Raw genomic sequence first — 15,939 nt, forward strand, 5'->3', positions numbered from 1 at the left:
TCTTAAAAGTGTTATTTAAACTCAAGGTATTGGGCTTATAGTGATCATTAACCAAACACATGATTATGTTTTCACAACATTGTGTGGTTGGTTTTGAGGGCGCGTTAATAGAGAAAGAAGGCTGACAAACTGACTTGGCAGGTAAAGGCTCTTGCACCAAAGCCAAATGACCTGAGTTCGATCCCCAGGACCTGAAAGTTATCCTCTGAACTCCATACACATGCTGTGGCATGTACAGTCCCCCTTAATATCTGATCAAGTGTACACACACACACACACACACACACACCCACACACACAATCTTAGCTACCTATATGAATAAATAAGTAAATATAATTATAAAATTAGCTTTCATCACTTTCCATTAAGAGTTACTGAATATTTTCTGTTACATTAAAAAAACCCGAGGTTGTGTTATGACTAAGAAGCAGTAACTGATGTTACCAATAGGAATATGTTCTGATTTTGAATGTAATCTGAAGGAAGTTTAATGGGTGATTTCTGACATTTGTGGTGGTCCGCACATCTAATCACAGAGCTGGGGAGACAGAGGCAGGTGGATCCCAGTGAGTTTGAGGCCAGCCTGGTCTACCTAGTGAGTTCCAGAACAGGCCAGAGCTACATAATAAGAGCCTGTCTCAAACAACAAAACCAAGTATAAATCAGTTCTATAAATAAAAATGTAAATGGAATATATAAATGAAATGTAATTTCCGTGTTTGCAAATTCTTAATAGAAAATGCTCTCTAAACATTTCAGGGTCAGGTAGGCCATAGAATGAGGAGACTATACAGTGTATACATTGGTCTTACTCAGCCATGCAGTACGGGATTTGGTTGGTGTGTGTGCTGAGCATGTGTGTATTTTTATCTCTGTCGATTCTGTGCTCCTCACTAAAGGCCATATAACTGTAGCATTTGTCTCCAGTTTGGCAAACGTTGATTGATGGCAGTACTTCATATATGTCTGGTGCTGTGCATTTTGTCTCCACTCCCACCCGGCTTACCTCCTAACAAAAACAGTGCTCTGAGGCCAGCGTTGCCTCCTGTCAGCTGGAAGACCTGGGCCGAGATGCTGAAGACTCCCTTTCTCATCTGGAAAATGAGAAGTCGGGTGGGGGGCACTGGCTACACCCATCCTTAGAGTTTACAGACTATACTTTGACTCAATGTGTAATACGTGAGAAGACCTTAAGAACTATGAAGTTCTGTGCCAATGTCCATCATTGCTATTTTCCCAACTCACTTTGGAATTTGAATTATGAGTGAAATCACTGTATTTGCAAGAGTACTTTCCTGTGGTCCTGCCTCAGTTGGGCCTGTTAGAATACTGAGCACATATAGTGGTCCTGGAAGTAGTATATACAGTGTTGGTGTGTTTATTTTTACTATCCTGACTGTTTCAAGGAAGATTGAAGGCAGCTTATAAAGTCTAATGGACTGTATCAAGAGAAAATAAGTTTAGGATAACTAAACATTCTGAGTTCTTTTCAAATTCAGTAGAAGTGTCTGCATGGTTGGTAGAACATATACTTGGATAGTTTCGTCATATGTGGAGAACTGCCCTGGGAAATTTGTAGAGTATGTTAGTTTGTGTTCTCTAACATAGACACCAGAAATATAAACCACTAGCATCAGAACCCTTATGTAGACATGGTTGCCTTTTAAATGATGTTTTTTTTTCCTAATGTTTGTTACATGGTTCCAAATGTAGAGCTTCCTATTAGTGTTAATTTCTTTCTTTCTTTCTTTTCTTTCCCCAAGACTGAAGTGCCCCTATGAAACGGCTGTGGAGCTAGCTGCTCTCTGTCTGCAAGGTACATTCCTCTTTAAAAATCTTAAAGTTACTGCTTTCATTTCAGTAAGAGAGACTCCCTGTATACCAGGCCCGGTGTCCTGTTTTCTTCCAGGATGTAAAGTAGTAATATGATGTGACCTCAGTCCCCAGGAGCTTGTGGTCTGGTGGGGAAAACGCACAGAGCTTATGGCCACCGTTTTCCAGCAGCAGAGATACAGAGGAGGCTTGGGAGAGGGGGGCATCGGGGGACCGTGGCGAGGAAGGTGACTGGAAGAACCAAGGATTCTGAAAGTGTGAGGAGGAGGGGAGATGCAGCTCTTGCTTGGTGTGCACACAACCCTGGGCTCCATCCCTAGTACTTCAAGTGTGGGATAGGGGTTTGTGTGATGAGGGGCTGAAACTGACATAAGTCGGCCGAGTTGTGTGCACCACATAAAACCAAATGCGATAGTGCACACCAGTAATCCCAGCACTTAAGAGGTGGTGGTAGGAGAATCAGAAGTTCAAGGTCATCCTTAACTAGATACAAGTTTGAGGCCAGCCAAGGCTACATGAGGCCTTGTCTCAGAAAAAAAAAAACCAAAAACAAACAACAACAACAACAAAAAGCAAACAAACAACAATAAAGTCACAGAGATAGTAATCACAGTGTGAAGTTCAAGAAACTGGATTGCCTTTGGCCCCACTTAAAGAATATGAACTTGGTAAGGTCAGCAGCAGTTCTTTGCATGTTCTTATGGAGGAAGGCCTGGGTGGTGGGGATTTGGGAAAGAAGGGATTCGAAGAGTGAGGGCCGTTACTGTAACAGAGATAGTAAGGAGCTGAGCAGGGCGGGTGGGTGTGCACACAGTCACTGCAGCCATGGTGGTGCCGGAGCAGGAGTCCCTGATGAGCCCTAATGTGAGAAGGGAGTTGGGCATGACTCAGGCTGCTGCTGGGGGTAGGTGGTGGCATCCATGAGTGAGCAGATTAAAAGAGGTTCCCAGGGAGTGAGTGGCCGGTGTGGACCTCGGCCAAGAGGTGCTGAAGTCACCAGCTTGCACGTGGGAACTGGGTGGCAGGAGGCCTGCCTGTAGGACCCGCCATCCGGATTGACTGTTCATCTGTGGGAGGTGCTGGTGGATCTTCATTTTAAATGCATGAGAAACGCTTGCTTAATTCTCCAGCACTAATTAAGAGAATGGGGTTTCATTAGCATGTGCTTAGCAGAGTGCATTCGCTGGGTTATGATGTGTGACATACCCACTCATAGTATTTGTGAATGCCCTAAGATTTTGCTTTGACAATTTTTAATATTTATTTATTTATTTATTTAACATGTGTGTGTGTGTGTGTGTGTGTGTGTGTGTGTGTGTGTGAGTGTGACAGTGTAAGTGTGGTAGGTTGTTGGACAGCTTTGGAGAGTGGTTCTTTCCTTTCATGTGTGGGTTCTGGACATCCAGCTCAGCATGTCAGGCTTAGTAGCAAGTGTCTAGATCTGCTGAGCCATCTCACCAGCTTATATTTTACTAATTTAAGAAAAGCTGATCTGAGAAGTGTCACAAGGTCGATCACATGATTACAGACTCTGGGTAGGACAGCACAGCAGTCAGGCAGGTCACAGAAAGCACGTGACGTCCCATCTGCCACCCACCAGCACCTACATCCTCTGTTAATGAGTTTAGATTGATATTTTGTTGTTGTTGTTTTGTTTTGTTTTATTTTTCAAGACAGGGATTCTATGTGTAGCCCAGGTTGTCCTGGAACTCACTTTGTAGACCAGGCTGGCCTCAAACTCAGAGATCAACCTGCCTCTGCCTCCTAAATGCTGGGATTAAAGGCGTGTGCCACCACCACCTGGCTTAGATTTTTTTTTAAAGAAATGTAGTTCAGATTATCAGAAATTTTTGTGTGTAGTTTCCTAGTATTTTTGTTACATTTTAATTTAGTGTGTATGCATGCACGCACAAGTACAAGTGTGCATGCTCTCGAAGAGATCAGAGAAGAACTTGCAGAAGTTGGTTCTCTTCTTCCACCGTGTGGGTCATGGGGCTCGAACTCAGGTCATCAGTTATCTGCTGAGGCATCCCACCGGCCCTGATGGCTGTTTTTAGTCACTGTATGTTGTCACATTGATACCTGTAAAGATGTTTTGTTGATAGTGGGTATAGTCCCGTTCCTGGATACTTCTGGTCCGTCGTCACCTCCTCACAGATGCTCAGTTAGTGCAGAAGGAGGAGAGGGGTGAGCTTGGAGCTGACTGTGGCATACAGGGCCGCATGCTTCCTCTCCCTGTGTAGTCTGATGCAGCAGGTCTCCTGGTGAGTGCCATGGTGTAGACAGAATTGGAGACATGGTAGAGGCTCCTGGCTCCCTGTGTGGGCCAGATGCAGATTTTACCAGCATAGACAGTAGCCTTCATCTGCACTGGTTCCTGAGCTTTTCAAGAGGCCTAGTCAGGCTTGGCAGCCCCGGAGGATCTGTCGGGGTAGTGTTAATGAAAGGAAAGCACCCGAGCACCCGTGTCAGGCCTGGGGCCATTAATCACTGCAGAAGCTTCCTCCTGAGGCTATTGGCATAGTGTTGCAAGCCTGTCCTGCTGTCCTGAGTGACTAGAGGAGGAGGCATGCCCCAGCCCTCGCTGGTCCCACTGTAGGGAGACTGTGAAAGCAGCCTGGAGAAGAGTACAACCGCCCATAGCTGTAGGAAGATTTAAGGCGCAGTCCTTACGTCGGGTACAGATAAATCCTGGGAAGACTGAGGGACACACACGGGGAAAGCCTCATCACATTGTCATTCCGTTCCCGTGGTCTCACCTGCTTTCCTCAGAAGCCCAGCCTGCAGCCCTGCACTGTGATAACTAGCTCCGCTGTCGGTGTGAACAAAGTGAAGGGCAGAGATTCCTCTGGTGGTTGAGCCTTTAAGGCCTAGCATACTGTTGCTCTTGAATTAATAGTGCCCCCTGAGTTGAGCGACTGTGGCCTTCCACGGAGGATGTGCTCTTTGGGGAATACATTTGTGGTGCATTTGAAAATCAATCCAAGTCAAAGGGTAAAAGGGATTTGAGATCGTCTGTGGCATGGTATGCTCCAGTTTGGTCCATGTAATAACTCCCCTGTCTCAGGTAGAGATCATAGACCTGGAACCACTCAGTGATTTGCCCAGGGACCCACAGATAGCTACGTCAGGGTTGGGGCTTAGTCGGTCTTACAGCTGAGCCGTTTCCCTTACACAGTCTCCACAGAGCCAGAGCCTGGCTGCAGAACTGGGAGATTCTTGGAGTGCCAAGTTCTTTCAGCATGTTCTTGGAAGACACTGGTGTCCCAGGTGCTGCTCAGGCCTGCTTCAGGCCAGCAAAGGCTGGAAGGGACACTGCCCTCTTCCTCAGTGGTGTCTCTGGCATTCTTAATCTTGACAGTTTAGGACACCACTAAACTCAGGGTCCCATTGAGTCGTATTTGCCTGTGGGTACATGAAACACCATAGGAATCTCTTTTCAGACTGTACAAAGCTTAGTTAGCGCTTGCCAGGCGCTCACTCCACAGTGACCTCTAGGACTGAGGTCAGTGGTGGTCTCTGGCTTGGGGAACCCAATCCCACTCTCTTTCTGGCTATAGATTGTTTCTAGAAGAGAATTTCATGTGTGTGCCCCTGCCCAGGGTCAAAGGCTGCTGCATGCCCTGACCCAGACCCTTCCACATCTTTGTCTAAGGGATGTGAAGGATGGCATTCAAGTGGAAAGGTATTTGCCAGGTCACTTCTCTCTGTCAGACATTGTCTTGTAAAGGCAGAGACTCCTTGAATTTGGTTTTATTGCTTCCTCTGCATGAACACGAACTGTTTGGTTTAGTGTGTTAAGACTCGGTCTCACTTTGTCTAGCCCAGACCTTGACCAAGACAACCTCCTACCATAGCTTATCTCATTGACACACCACACTTGGCCACAAGGACGTGTATCCATTCTGCAAATCAAATGAAGTCCCTCTTCCTGAAAGTTGGGCCATGAGATTTTTGGTCCTCAGAAGCCACATGCTGGCCATGCGTGGCCTAATGGGGTGGTAAGGTGGTCGTATATAGTGAGCTGCTGCTGTCCCTGCAGGTTCCTGAGCATGTGTGGCTCCATCCACTGGTAGATTCGATGTCTGAGGCATCAGGTTCCAGGCTTTCTCCCATTAGCAGGCCAGCTATGTCAACGCCACATGGGAATTTGTTAGAATACAAATCGGATGGAGTAGGAATGTAGCCCAGTTTGGTAGCGAGTGCTTGCCTAGCATGTTGAAGTCCTGAGTTTCAACCCCCCCCCACATACAATCAGCCTTAGTGGTGCACTCAAGAGGTGAAGGTAGGTGCATCAGAGGTTGGAGGTCACCCACAGTTACCCTCAGTTCTGGGCCCGGCTCCACATCAAGATCAGCAAATCTGGGCGTGGGGCCCAGTGATGTTCTGTTTTCATGAGCCCACCAAATGATGTTTTTGCACTCTTAAGTTCAAAAACAACTGCTGTGGATCCCTGCCTTTCCAAGGAAAGTGCCCCAATCCCCAAGGGTCTTGTGAAATGGCAGGCAGTGATGGCTGGGCTGTTCCTGGATGGGCATGCAAGTCTGCATGGTGATCCAGCCCCTAGGTGGCATCTCCACGTGCTAACCTGAAGCCCATACTTACCGTAACCAGGTTGTAAGAGGAAACTGGGGGATTCCTTCTTACTCTGAAGTCTGGAGGGGTCAAGTGGATTTTCTCGTTCATGCCTCAGAGGGATAGGGCCACCGTGTCCTTGGGCCCTCTTGTTTTGCGGCTTGGCAAGAGCGAGAACCATGCAGTGTGCATTGGGCTCTTAGCCGGGAAGGGTCCTGTTGCTCTCCATCCCTCTTTCGCACAGCCGTCTCCCTTCACCCCTTCTCTGTTCTGCCTGGCTCGCTGCCGTCTCCGCGGTCACTCCCACAGCCTGCTCACCACCCCTCCCTGCGTCTTCATCCCTCACTCAGATTCTGCATGCACCAAATTCATGACCCATCCTTCCCAGCCCTGCACACGCTAAAACGCTGCTCTGACCCATGCTTAACGAGAGCCTTGTGCAGAAGAGGCTCTCAATGGGCAGATCCCCATGGCCTGCAAACACCTTTTATTGCAAGTTTCCACTTCCCGGGGAGAGGTGAGCCAGGCCTCCTTCCTGGGAGAAGCAGTGAGGGGAAAGCCAGTAATGACTAAGGTGATGGTGTACTTCTCTATTGGGGGTGTTAGAATGACTCCCAGGGATGCTGAGGGAAGCCGATAACAAGAGGGCTCTGCCTCAGGGGCGCCCACCCGTACTTTCTGATCGGAAAGAATGCCTGTGGGCTCAGTCGCAGCCATAACCCGAAGTGCTCAGTGTCTTCTGTTTTCCTCCCTTTTATAAACCACACAGCGGAGCTGGGGGAGTGTGAGCTCCCGGAACACACACCGGAGCTTGTGTCTGAGTTTCGCTTCATCCCAAATCAGACAGAAGCCATGGAATTCGATATCTTCCAGAGATGGAAAGAGTACAGGTACCTCCATGCGCCTCTTTCGTGGTCTGAACTGCTTGTTTATTTGTCCCGTGTGCCCGTTAGACCCTTCTGAAAAACAGTTGCATGACCTTGTGCAGCACAGCATGCCCTTTGCCTCACAGAGAGGTAGGTGCTCAGTTAATGATGGGTTGTAGCCTCTCCCCTGAGCTTTACACCTGTTTCCAAAAGGCCCACATGTCACCTCTCTTCTGAGAAATGTGCAAAGGTCAAGCCATGCTATTTTCTCTCACTGAAACACATAGCTTCTGTCTGATTGGATTGTTTCTTACCAGCGACACCCCAGGTGTGGATAAAACACTGCGCTTACAAGGTCCTGTCCATCCCGGGCAGTAGTTCTCAACCTTCCTAATACAGTTCCTCATGTTGAGGTGACCCCTAACCATAAAATTATTTTGTTGCTACATCATAACTGTAATTTTGCTATTGTTATGAATTGTAATGTAAATATCTGATATGCAGGGTATATGCTATGTGACCCCCAAAGGGGTCTCGACCCGCAGATTGAGAACCGCTGTTCTAGAGCAAACTTTTTAAAAAATATAGGTGGAGCATCCCTAACTCTCAAATACTGAATCTAAAATGTAAAACTTTTGAGCGCTAACCTGGTGATACATTTGAAAAGTGCACACCAGGCCTTAGGGGCAGGCTGATCATAGGGACAGTTTTTAAGTACGTAAGACATCAGCTCCAGGACCTTCAGTTTTATGTATCAGATGAATGTGACATACGTGACTCACGTTCAGAGCTGGGCCTTATCCTTCATAGCATCTCACTGTCCTCACGCTAGTATTTGAAAATCTGGAAAAGGAAAAATAAGGGGGGGGGGACCACAGATACTTTTGGTCTCACACATTCTGGGTCAGGAGGACTTAGCCTGTCACCCTACGGTGAAATGGTAAGACCATGTGACATGCAGTATTCTTGTATGTCCAAAAGTGTGGTGTTTACGTCTTCCCTAATCTAACATACTTGTTTTTGTTTTGCCTGGACTAGTAAGGCAGTTTGCCAGTGATGTACACACATGCATGCGTGCGCGCGCGCGCACGCACGCGCGCGCACACACACACACACACACACACACACACACACACACACACATTTGCACTCGAGCAAACACACATCACAAAGCACCTGTTCCTAGTTACTCTTGGACTTAACTTAGTGTGACCTTCTATTGTCCCTCAGTCCTCCGATGACTTAAATAAAAGATGGTATGAATGTTGTTATCAAATGATAGGGAAGTTTGCAGATGTGTAGGCAACGTGTCCCACCTACTCTCACACGCAGCCTCCTTTCTCCCAGAGGAAGGCCAAGAGGAACAATCTTTCCTTCTGCCTTAGGGCACACTCTTGTTTTCTTTTTCTTGTTTCGTTTTTTGAGACAGGGTTTCTCTGTGTAGCCCAGGCTGTCCTGGGACCCACTCTGTAGCCCAGGCTGGCCTTGAACTCACAGAGATCTGCCTGCCTCTGCCTCCCAAATGCTGGAGTTAAAGGTGTGCCACTGCCCAGTATACACTCTGGTTTTCTTAGGTTTTCCTAGGAAACACCATCCTGTGGTCTTCCTGTTCAGCTGCCATGGGGTTCTTAGAGGTCGTTTCTGTCCTTATAAACTTGTGTCCTCCATTGCTATAACTGTTGCATGACCTTCGGCAGCCCAGTGGTCTCCTCAGATCCCGCGGGTGTGTGGGACCCAGTTTACATGTGTCTCCATTGGTTTGTTTTTTTTCCAAGGGGAAAGAGCCCTGCCCAGGCAGAACTCTCCTATCTCAACAAAGCAAAGTGGCTGGAAATGTATGGGGTGGACATGCATGTCGTCAGGGTAAGAACTCTGTGTGTTTTCGTCATTTTATCTGGCTGTTTCTGAGAAATGCATAGTGTGCCAACGAAGTAAATTGTGGCGAGGAAATTGTGTTTGCATTCTTCTCTGTGACGACCTGTTAGAACCCTCTACCGACTGTCCCTTCGTTTGTTTGTAGGGAAGAGATGGCTGTGAATATTCTCTTGGACTGACCCCGACAGGCATATTAATCTTTGAAGGAGCTAACAAAATAGGCTTATTCTTTTGGTAATTTTAGTTTTGTCTAATATTAAAAATGTCTTTTCCTATTTTGTGTTGGAAAGTCTATATGTGATGGATGATTCTGAGGGGTATTTGCAACACCCAGATTCGCTTTAAAAAAAAAAAAAATCACACCATCCCAGTGTCATTGTGGGTGTGTGGCCGATGCACTGAACCTCTAGATAATCATATTTAAATGAATGAATGATGATTTCCTTTTCTTAGCCAATCTAAACTGTCATAAGTAGAAAGGAAACTGTTTGATGTGTAGACTACAGTTTGGCTGTAGACTGCCCTTTTTTAAAATGCTTTCTCTCTGACCAGGCCTAAGATTACCAAAATGGACTTTAAAAAGAGCAAACTGACCCTCGTAGTCGTGGAGGATGACGACCAGGTAGGCCGTGCTCCCCCCCCGCCCCCGTGTCCTCCCTGTGGCCACTCACCCACGTCCCTGTGACACGGGCCCCCACGAGGACCTTGGCTTCCTCCCCCAGGGGCGCGAGCAGGAGCACACGTTCGTGTTCAGGCTGGACAGCGCACGCACCTGCAAGCACCTGTGGAAGTGTGCCGTGGAGCACCACGCCTTCTTCCGTCTGCGCACGCCCAGCAACAGCAAGTCCACCAGATCAGACTTCATCCGGCTGGGTTCCCGCTTCCGGTTCAGGTTGGCAGTTGCTTTATGGCGTGGGCCAGCTGTTTCAGAGAGTATCAGCTCCTCTTTCCTGTGTGTGAATGTAGCAGCGGATTTGTGTCCATCCGTCCGTTCCGTCCGCGTGGGTTGTTTGCCCCACCCCCACTTCCTTGTCAAGGTCCTGTCCTTTAGGTCTGTCCAGTCACAGCCTCTTTTTGGCTTCCGTCACTTTACCGATCACATGGAACTGATGTGGGGTGAAATCCTTGGTGCCGGGAACGTTTTGATGTTGACATTTTTCTCAGCTTGGAACTGTTTGCCAGTATTTGAGCTTAGGGCCCTGAATGTTTTGGATTGGGGGTGAAGTGTGCTCAACCTGTAATAACAAAATTTCCGGGCCTGTACCTACAGCTAGAGCAGTGCTGTCTGGCGCAGTGGCCACTAGCTACGTGGCAGCTACTGGAGGTGAAAACTAGAGTGCGTTGGTCTCAACCAGCCTCATCTCCGGTGTGCAGTGGCCACATGAGGTGGCTGCCTGTGAGTCGGGCAGACGCAGTGCTTAGAGTCATTGGAGGAGGTTCTGTTGGATTCTGCCTCACTAGAACTCCTCACGACCCACTCTTAACCCTAGAGGCAGCCTGGTTAGGCAGATCGAGTGTCCCTGTTTTACGGACTACAATGGGCTCAAACTCTCTGCCTGCCAAATGGATTACAAGTGTGCCCCGCACACCTGGCCTTGGTGCTTCTATTTGTTTGTGTGCACGCATATGTGCGGTATTGTGTGCGCGTCCTTCACGTGCAAGTTTTCCTGGAGACCTGAGAGTGGCTTAAGTGTCTTCGTCCACTCATCTCCATCTTATTTTCTGAGACGGGGTCTCACTGAGAGCTGGGCTGCTGCTGACCTCCAAAGATCTGCTTATTTTCACCTTCCCAGTGCTAGGATTACAGATTGCAAAACAGCACCCTGCTGTTGAGACGGGGATCTGAACTCGGATCTTCATGCATGTGTCAGTACGTCACTGACATCATCTTCCCAGCCCTGGCTCTTAAATTTCTCACTCAGTACTTCACTGCCTAAACATCTTCCCGGCGTGCGTCCTTTCTTCCTTTCTTCCTTTCTTCCTTTCTTCCTTTCTTCCTTTCTTCCTTCCTTCCTTCCTTCCTTCCTCCCTCCTCTCCTCCCTCCCTCCCTCCCTCCCTCCTCCCTCCCTCCCTCTCTCTCTCTCTCTCTCTGTTTCTCGAGACAGGATTTCTCTGTGTCGTTCTGGTGCCTGTCCTAGATCTAGATCTCGCTCTGTAGACCAGGCTGACCTCGAACTCACAGAGATCTATGCTGGGATTTAAGGCGTATGCCGCCGCCGCCGCCACCACCCCCCGGCCCAGCCCTGGTTCTTAAATTTCTCACCATTGCTAAGAGATTTGGTATTGATTAAGGATGAGAGCTGTGTGTGTGTGTGTGTGTATTTGAATCTGAAAAGAGCCTGAATAAATAGCTTATTCTCACATATTTTCACTTTTGAGTTTAAGACTAGCGCATGAGAACTCCTGGGGCATCTTTAAAAATGAAGATACATGGCCTTTTAACCAGAGTCTGTGAATGTGTGCATGTGGGTGTCAGCCCTTGGAATGTGAATTTTCTTTTTTTAAATTTTATTTGTTTATGTGTATGGGTGTTTTGTCTACATGTATGTTTGTGCACCGTGAAGAGGCCAGAGAAGGTGTCAGATGTCCTAAAACTAGAGTGACAGACGATTGTGAGCTGCTATGTGGGTGCTAGAAATTGAACCTGGGTCCCCTGGAAGAGCAGCCCACGGAGCCATCTCTCCAGCCTGGAATGCACATTTTAAAGACACTCCTGAGTCTGAGAATCTCAGTTACATGGTAGAGAATTTCACTTGGTTTCGTAACCTCTGCCCACACGTGGCATGTCCCTGAACTCTGTTGGAAATGCCAGCAGTGTTGCTCACTTCAGATTTATCTACCGTGCAAGGAAGCGGCTGTGCGTTCCTGTTTAAAGAATAGTTTTTGTTTGAGTGTATTTTTTAAAATGCTCTAAGGAAGGGAAAAAGAAGAGCAAGTCCTTGAGGAAAAAGAATCGTATCTCCAGGTCCCGGGAGGATGGACATGTCGGTGTGGCAGAGGTTGGCAGAACCGCCGCAGTCTGCCCGTACCCATGTGGATTTGGAGTTGGGTGGAGAGGGCAGTTGAGGAGATTGCCAAAAGAAGTAGGCTTCTCCCTCCTGAGGAGATGCTCCCGGGATTGGCTCAGACCTAGTGACCTTTGTTCCTCAAGGAGAAATGAAGAAGGAGGGGCAGTTTGGAGGTGAGGCTGCCCCGGGAGGCATCTGGAGCAGGTAGCATTTGGATCCTTCCATCTGAAAAACCAGCCAAAAGCCACTGGACTGGAGCACTGATGGGTGGATCAGCAAAACACAGCGACCCTCCTGGAGCTGCAGCTGGCTTCACAGTGGTTGGGTCTGGAAAGCCAAGAAATTGGAGACATTTCCTTTGGCGCCTTGCAAGCGAAGCCAGGGTTTAGTTTAGGGGGCCAGCTACAACAGCCTCGGAGGCGATGTGAAATGCTGAGTGTCTCTATGGTGTTCCTTGAGAGGTTATTTCGTGTCTAATCAATAATCTTCATCGAGAGATCTAAGTACTCGGACCTATTTGGTTTGAGCAACCAAGTGGTTGGTACTTAAATTGTAGGTTTTACCCTTTGGTAGAAAGAGATTTTTGCCCCTGTGCCTGGCTTGGCAAAGGAAACTGTATTTCCAAATAGAAGCTTTAAACTTAGCATGTCTTTACCAGGTGAGTTCATGCTAAGTTGAAATGCATGCTGGAGCTCTTGGAAAAAAAAAAAAGAAAATATTCACTTGCACTAGCTGTGGTATGCTGAGAGCTGGTATTGGTGCTAACGTGCAAATCAAATATTTCCTTCCCAGCGGGCGGACGGAATACCAGGCGACACACGGCTCCAGATTGCGAAGAACCAGCACCTTTGAGAGGAAGCCTAGCAAACGTTACCCGTCCCGGCGACATTCCACATTCAAAGGTTATACGGTGTTCCTTCCTTGCAGACGGAAGTGTTGCAGTGGGTCGGTGGGTCGGGTTGGCTAGGGGAGGAGTTACGGCCGGTACCTTCTGGTGTTGGAAAGCTGTTGGAAAAGAATGTCCCGAGTCTTGGTGGACCTCGCCCTCCAGCTGTAACCTTTCCCCCACCCAGTGTGCTCCTCTGCCTCTCCTTGTCTGTCTTCCTTCGACTGTGCCTCTCCACCTCTTTTAGGCCTGGATCCTCAACAGTCTCACCCTTGCCCATAGGAGGCACTGCGTCCATTGTCTCCACTACCTTGCCATTCCTGGTGGGGACATTGGGCAGCATGCTCACCAGAAAACTGTGTGGCCACAGAAGAATGGATGTGGAACTTGCAGAGACGTAGTTCAGGTCCCCCGGGGTCAGTCCCCTGTCCCTGAATATTGCTGCACCCCGCGGCGCGGCTCCCCTGCTCAGAGTTCCCCGACCCTGGTGTCTATTCCGGCTCCCACCTGTGTGAGGCCTGAGACAGGGTGTGTCAGGCAGTACCTGGGCACTCAATGCTACTTAGGCTGGGTTTCGTAATCGTAGCTTGAAGTCCTGTGTAGCTCACTTCTCTACACGGATTGCTCCTCCTTCGGGCACACTCCAGTTAGCACTGAATTGTTTGTCCTTTTCCACAGCAGGGCCACTGTACCCAGCCCCCGCCACCCTCCTAAACTTGTTATTCTGTACATTTTTCTTGCATAGTCTGGGATTTAATGGGCCTCTGTGGAAACCTGCTTATATTACCTGTGCCTTCTAGAATCTTCATCCTTTGTCTCTCTCTACCCTGTTTCCTAATATTATGAGTCAGTAGCACAGTATGATGACCGACAACAGGTCTTAAGTCATCCTCAGCTGCTTTAGTGGGGAAAAAAAAGCCAAGAGCCCCCAAAATATGGCCTTAACTTTAAGAGAGGCCAGGGAGCCAGGCAGTCGTGGCGCACACCTTTTTTAACCCCGACACTTGGGAGGCAGAAGCAGTCAGAGCTTTATGCATTGGAGGCCAGTTGGTCTACAGAGTGAGTTCCAGAGCAGCCAGGGGTCCACAGAGAAACCCTGTCTTGAAAAAAACCAAACCAAACTAACAAACAAAAATCACAAACAAGGGAGGTGGGCGGAGGGCAGGAGAGGAGACAGAGAGGGGAGGCTGCAGTCGGGATGTAAAATAAATGAAAAATTTTCATTAATAAAAAAGAAAACAATTCACAAGCAAAAAGAAAGGCCGGGGGCAGGGGACACATTCCAAGAGAAGGTGATACCTGATGAAGGGTGACTATGGGGAGCATCGGGCAGGTCTAAGGGAGCAGCAGGGGGTGAGAACTCAAGTGGATCATTGTCTCCATTAGCAGAACCACACTTGGGTGATCAGAAGTTCAATGTGATCCTCAGCTACATAGCATTTGAGGCCAGCCGGCTAGAGCAATGTAAAACTCTGTCCCCCTCAAAAGAAGAGAAGTGTGTAGGGCAAGTTAGGGATATAGTTCAGTGGAAGCAAGGCTATGGGTTCAATTCCCAGCATCACACAAAAAGAAAAGAAGTGTAGTTGAATAAATGTCTTTTTTATGCAGGCTCTGCCTCTGACCCATCAAAAGTGCCTGCTCCAAGTTCTTCCCTAGATGCTGCTGGTATTTCATCCTTCATCGTTGTTATATTGCTTTTCCGTCTCTACCCAGGACCCCCAGCTCCTCGGGTCCAAGGACCGCCCCGTGGTTGCCTCCTGGTGCTTGCTTTGTGGGCATCCCGGCACACCCAGCCTTGGGAGCCTGCTTCTAGAGTTGCCTCGAGAACGAGGGAGGGACAGCATGTATTAGCGGGAGGGCTCAAGCCCTCAGGAAAGACTAGCCGAGTCCGGAGTCCAGGGCTGCCTGGCTTGAGATGAGGGCTGTGCTCTGATAGAGTGGTCTCTGCCCAGTCATTCTCCCGGTGTTATTGCGTAGTGAATGTTTTCACGTTCTGCATAACCTCCCATCCTTTCTTTACAGCAAGCAACCCCGTGATTGCTGCTCAGCTCTGGTAAGTACCCCCCGGACTCCCCAGCACACCTCTCCCTCTAATCACCACGGGTGTTAGCAGTTGTTGACTTTCTCCTCAATACAATTAAATCCAAGTGACTCACCTGATAACTTTTTTTTTTTCTTCTTCCTTTTTCTGCTGCCTGGCTACCCCATCCTCCCAGCTTTCAAAAAGCATACAACAGAATGTTCCGAGGCTTTCTTGTTGCAAAACAGCTGTTTTGTTTGAGTAGCACAGTGCTTTGTTTGTTGTCACCGTGGTAAGGTGGCAGCCAGGCATGCATGCGGCACGTGCAGTGATCGTGCGGCAGGTGGGGGGGGACGGACCGAAGGCCCCGCTGCTGGGCAAAGGTTCGCAGCAACAGGTGCTGCCGTGTCCAGTGACCTGCAGGTGCTAGGAGACATGAAACACCCGCGAGAGCTGGAGAGATGGCCCCGTGGGTGAAGGCGCTTGCTGTGCAAAGCCGTGAGACCCGCGTAAACGTGGAAAGAGAACTGGCTCCACAGAGCTGCCCTCCGACCTGACCTCCACACGCGCCCCGTGGCATACACACACACCACTGCACACAGACATACAACGATAACAAAAACAAGCCAACAAGTAAATAAGCCACCTCTAGGAGTTCCTGCAGGATAATAACTGTGTCACAAGACTGAAAACCTCCCGTATGGGACTTTGTCAGCTTCTCGTCGCGGGGCAGATCGGAAATATTTTTGAATTCTGGGCTGTGACAAGTCTTTCAGAACTATTCAGTGCTGCTGTAGCAACACTGAAGCAGCTGTAGACAATATGCAAACGGATGAGCATGGCTGTGATTCAATAAAACTTTATTCATAAGTAC

At 48.5% G+C, this 15,939-nt stretch overlaps 1 protein-coding gene across 6 annotated transcripts in view; it reads left to right on the plus strand.

The window, feature by feature from the left end:
- Positions 1 to 15,939, plus strand: part of Epb41l4b (erythrocyte membrane protein band 4.1 like 4B) — a 153,046-nt gene that overhangs the window by 60,058 nt on the left and 77,049 nt on the right. For all 6 annotated transcript variants that reach the window (XM_028882995.1, XM_028882992.2, XM_028882994.2 and 3 more), the window contains exons 6-13: positions 1,765 to 1,817; positions 7,179 to 7,299; positions 9,051 to 9,138; positions 9,296 to 9,384; positions 9,703 to 9,772; positions 9,873 to 10,042; positions 12,952 to 13,061; positions 15,068 to 15,098. In XM_028882995.1, coding sequence (XP_028738828.1) covers positions 1,765 to 1,817; positions 7,179 to 7,299; positions 9,051 to 9,138; positions 9,296 to 9,384; positions 9,703 to 9,772; positions 9,873 to 10,042; positions 12,952 to 13,061; positions 15,068 to 15,098 — 732 coding nt within the window. The remainder of the gene's footprint in view (positions 1 to 1,764; positions 1,818 to 7,178; positions 7,300 to 9,050; positions 9,139 to 9,295; positions 9,385 to 9,702; positions 9,773 to 9,872; positions 10,043 to 12,951; positions 13,062 to 15,067; positions 15,099 to 15,939) is intronic.

This window comes from Peromyscus leucopus, chromosome 2, assembly GCF_004664715.2.
Source record: "Peromyscus leucopus breed LL Stock chromosome 2, UCI_PerLeu_2.1, whole genome shotgun sequence".
Lineage (NCBI taxonomy): Eukaryota > Metazoa > Chordata > Mammalia > Rodentia > Cricetidae > Peromyscus > Peromyscus leucopus.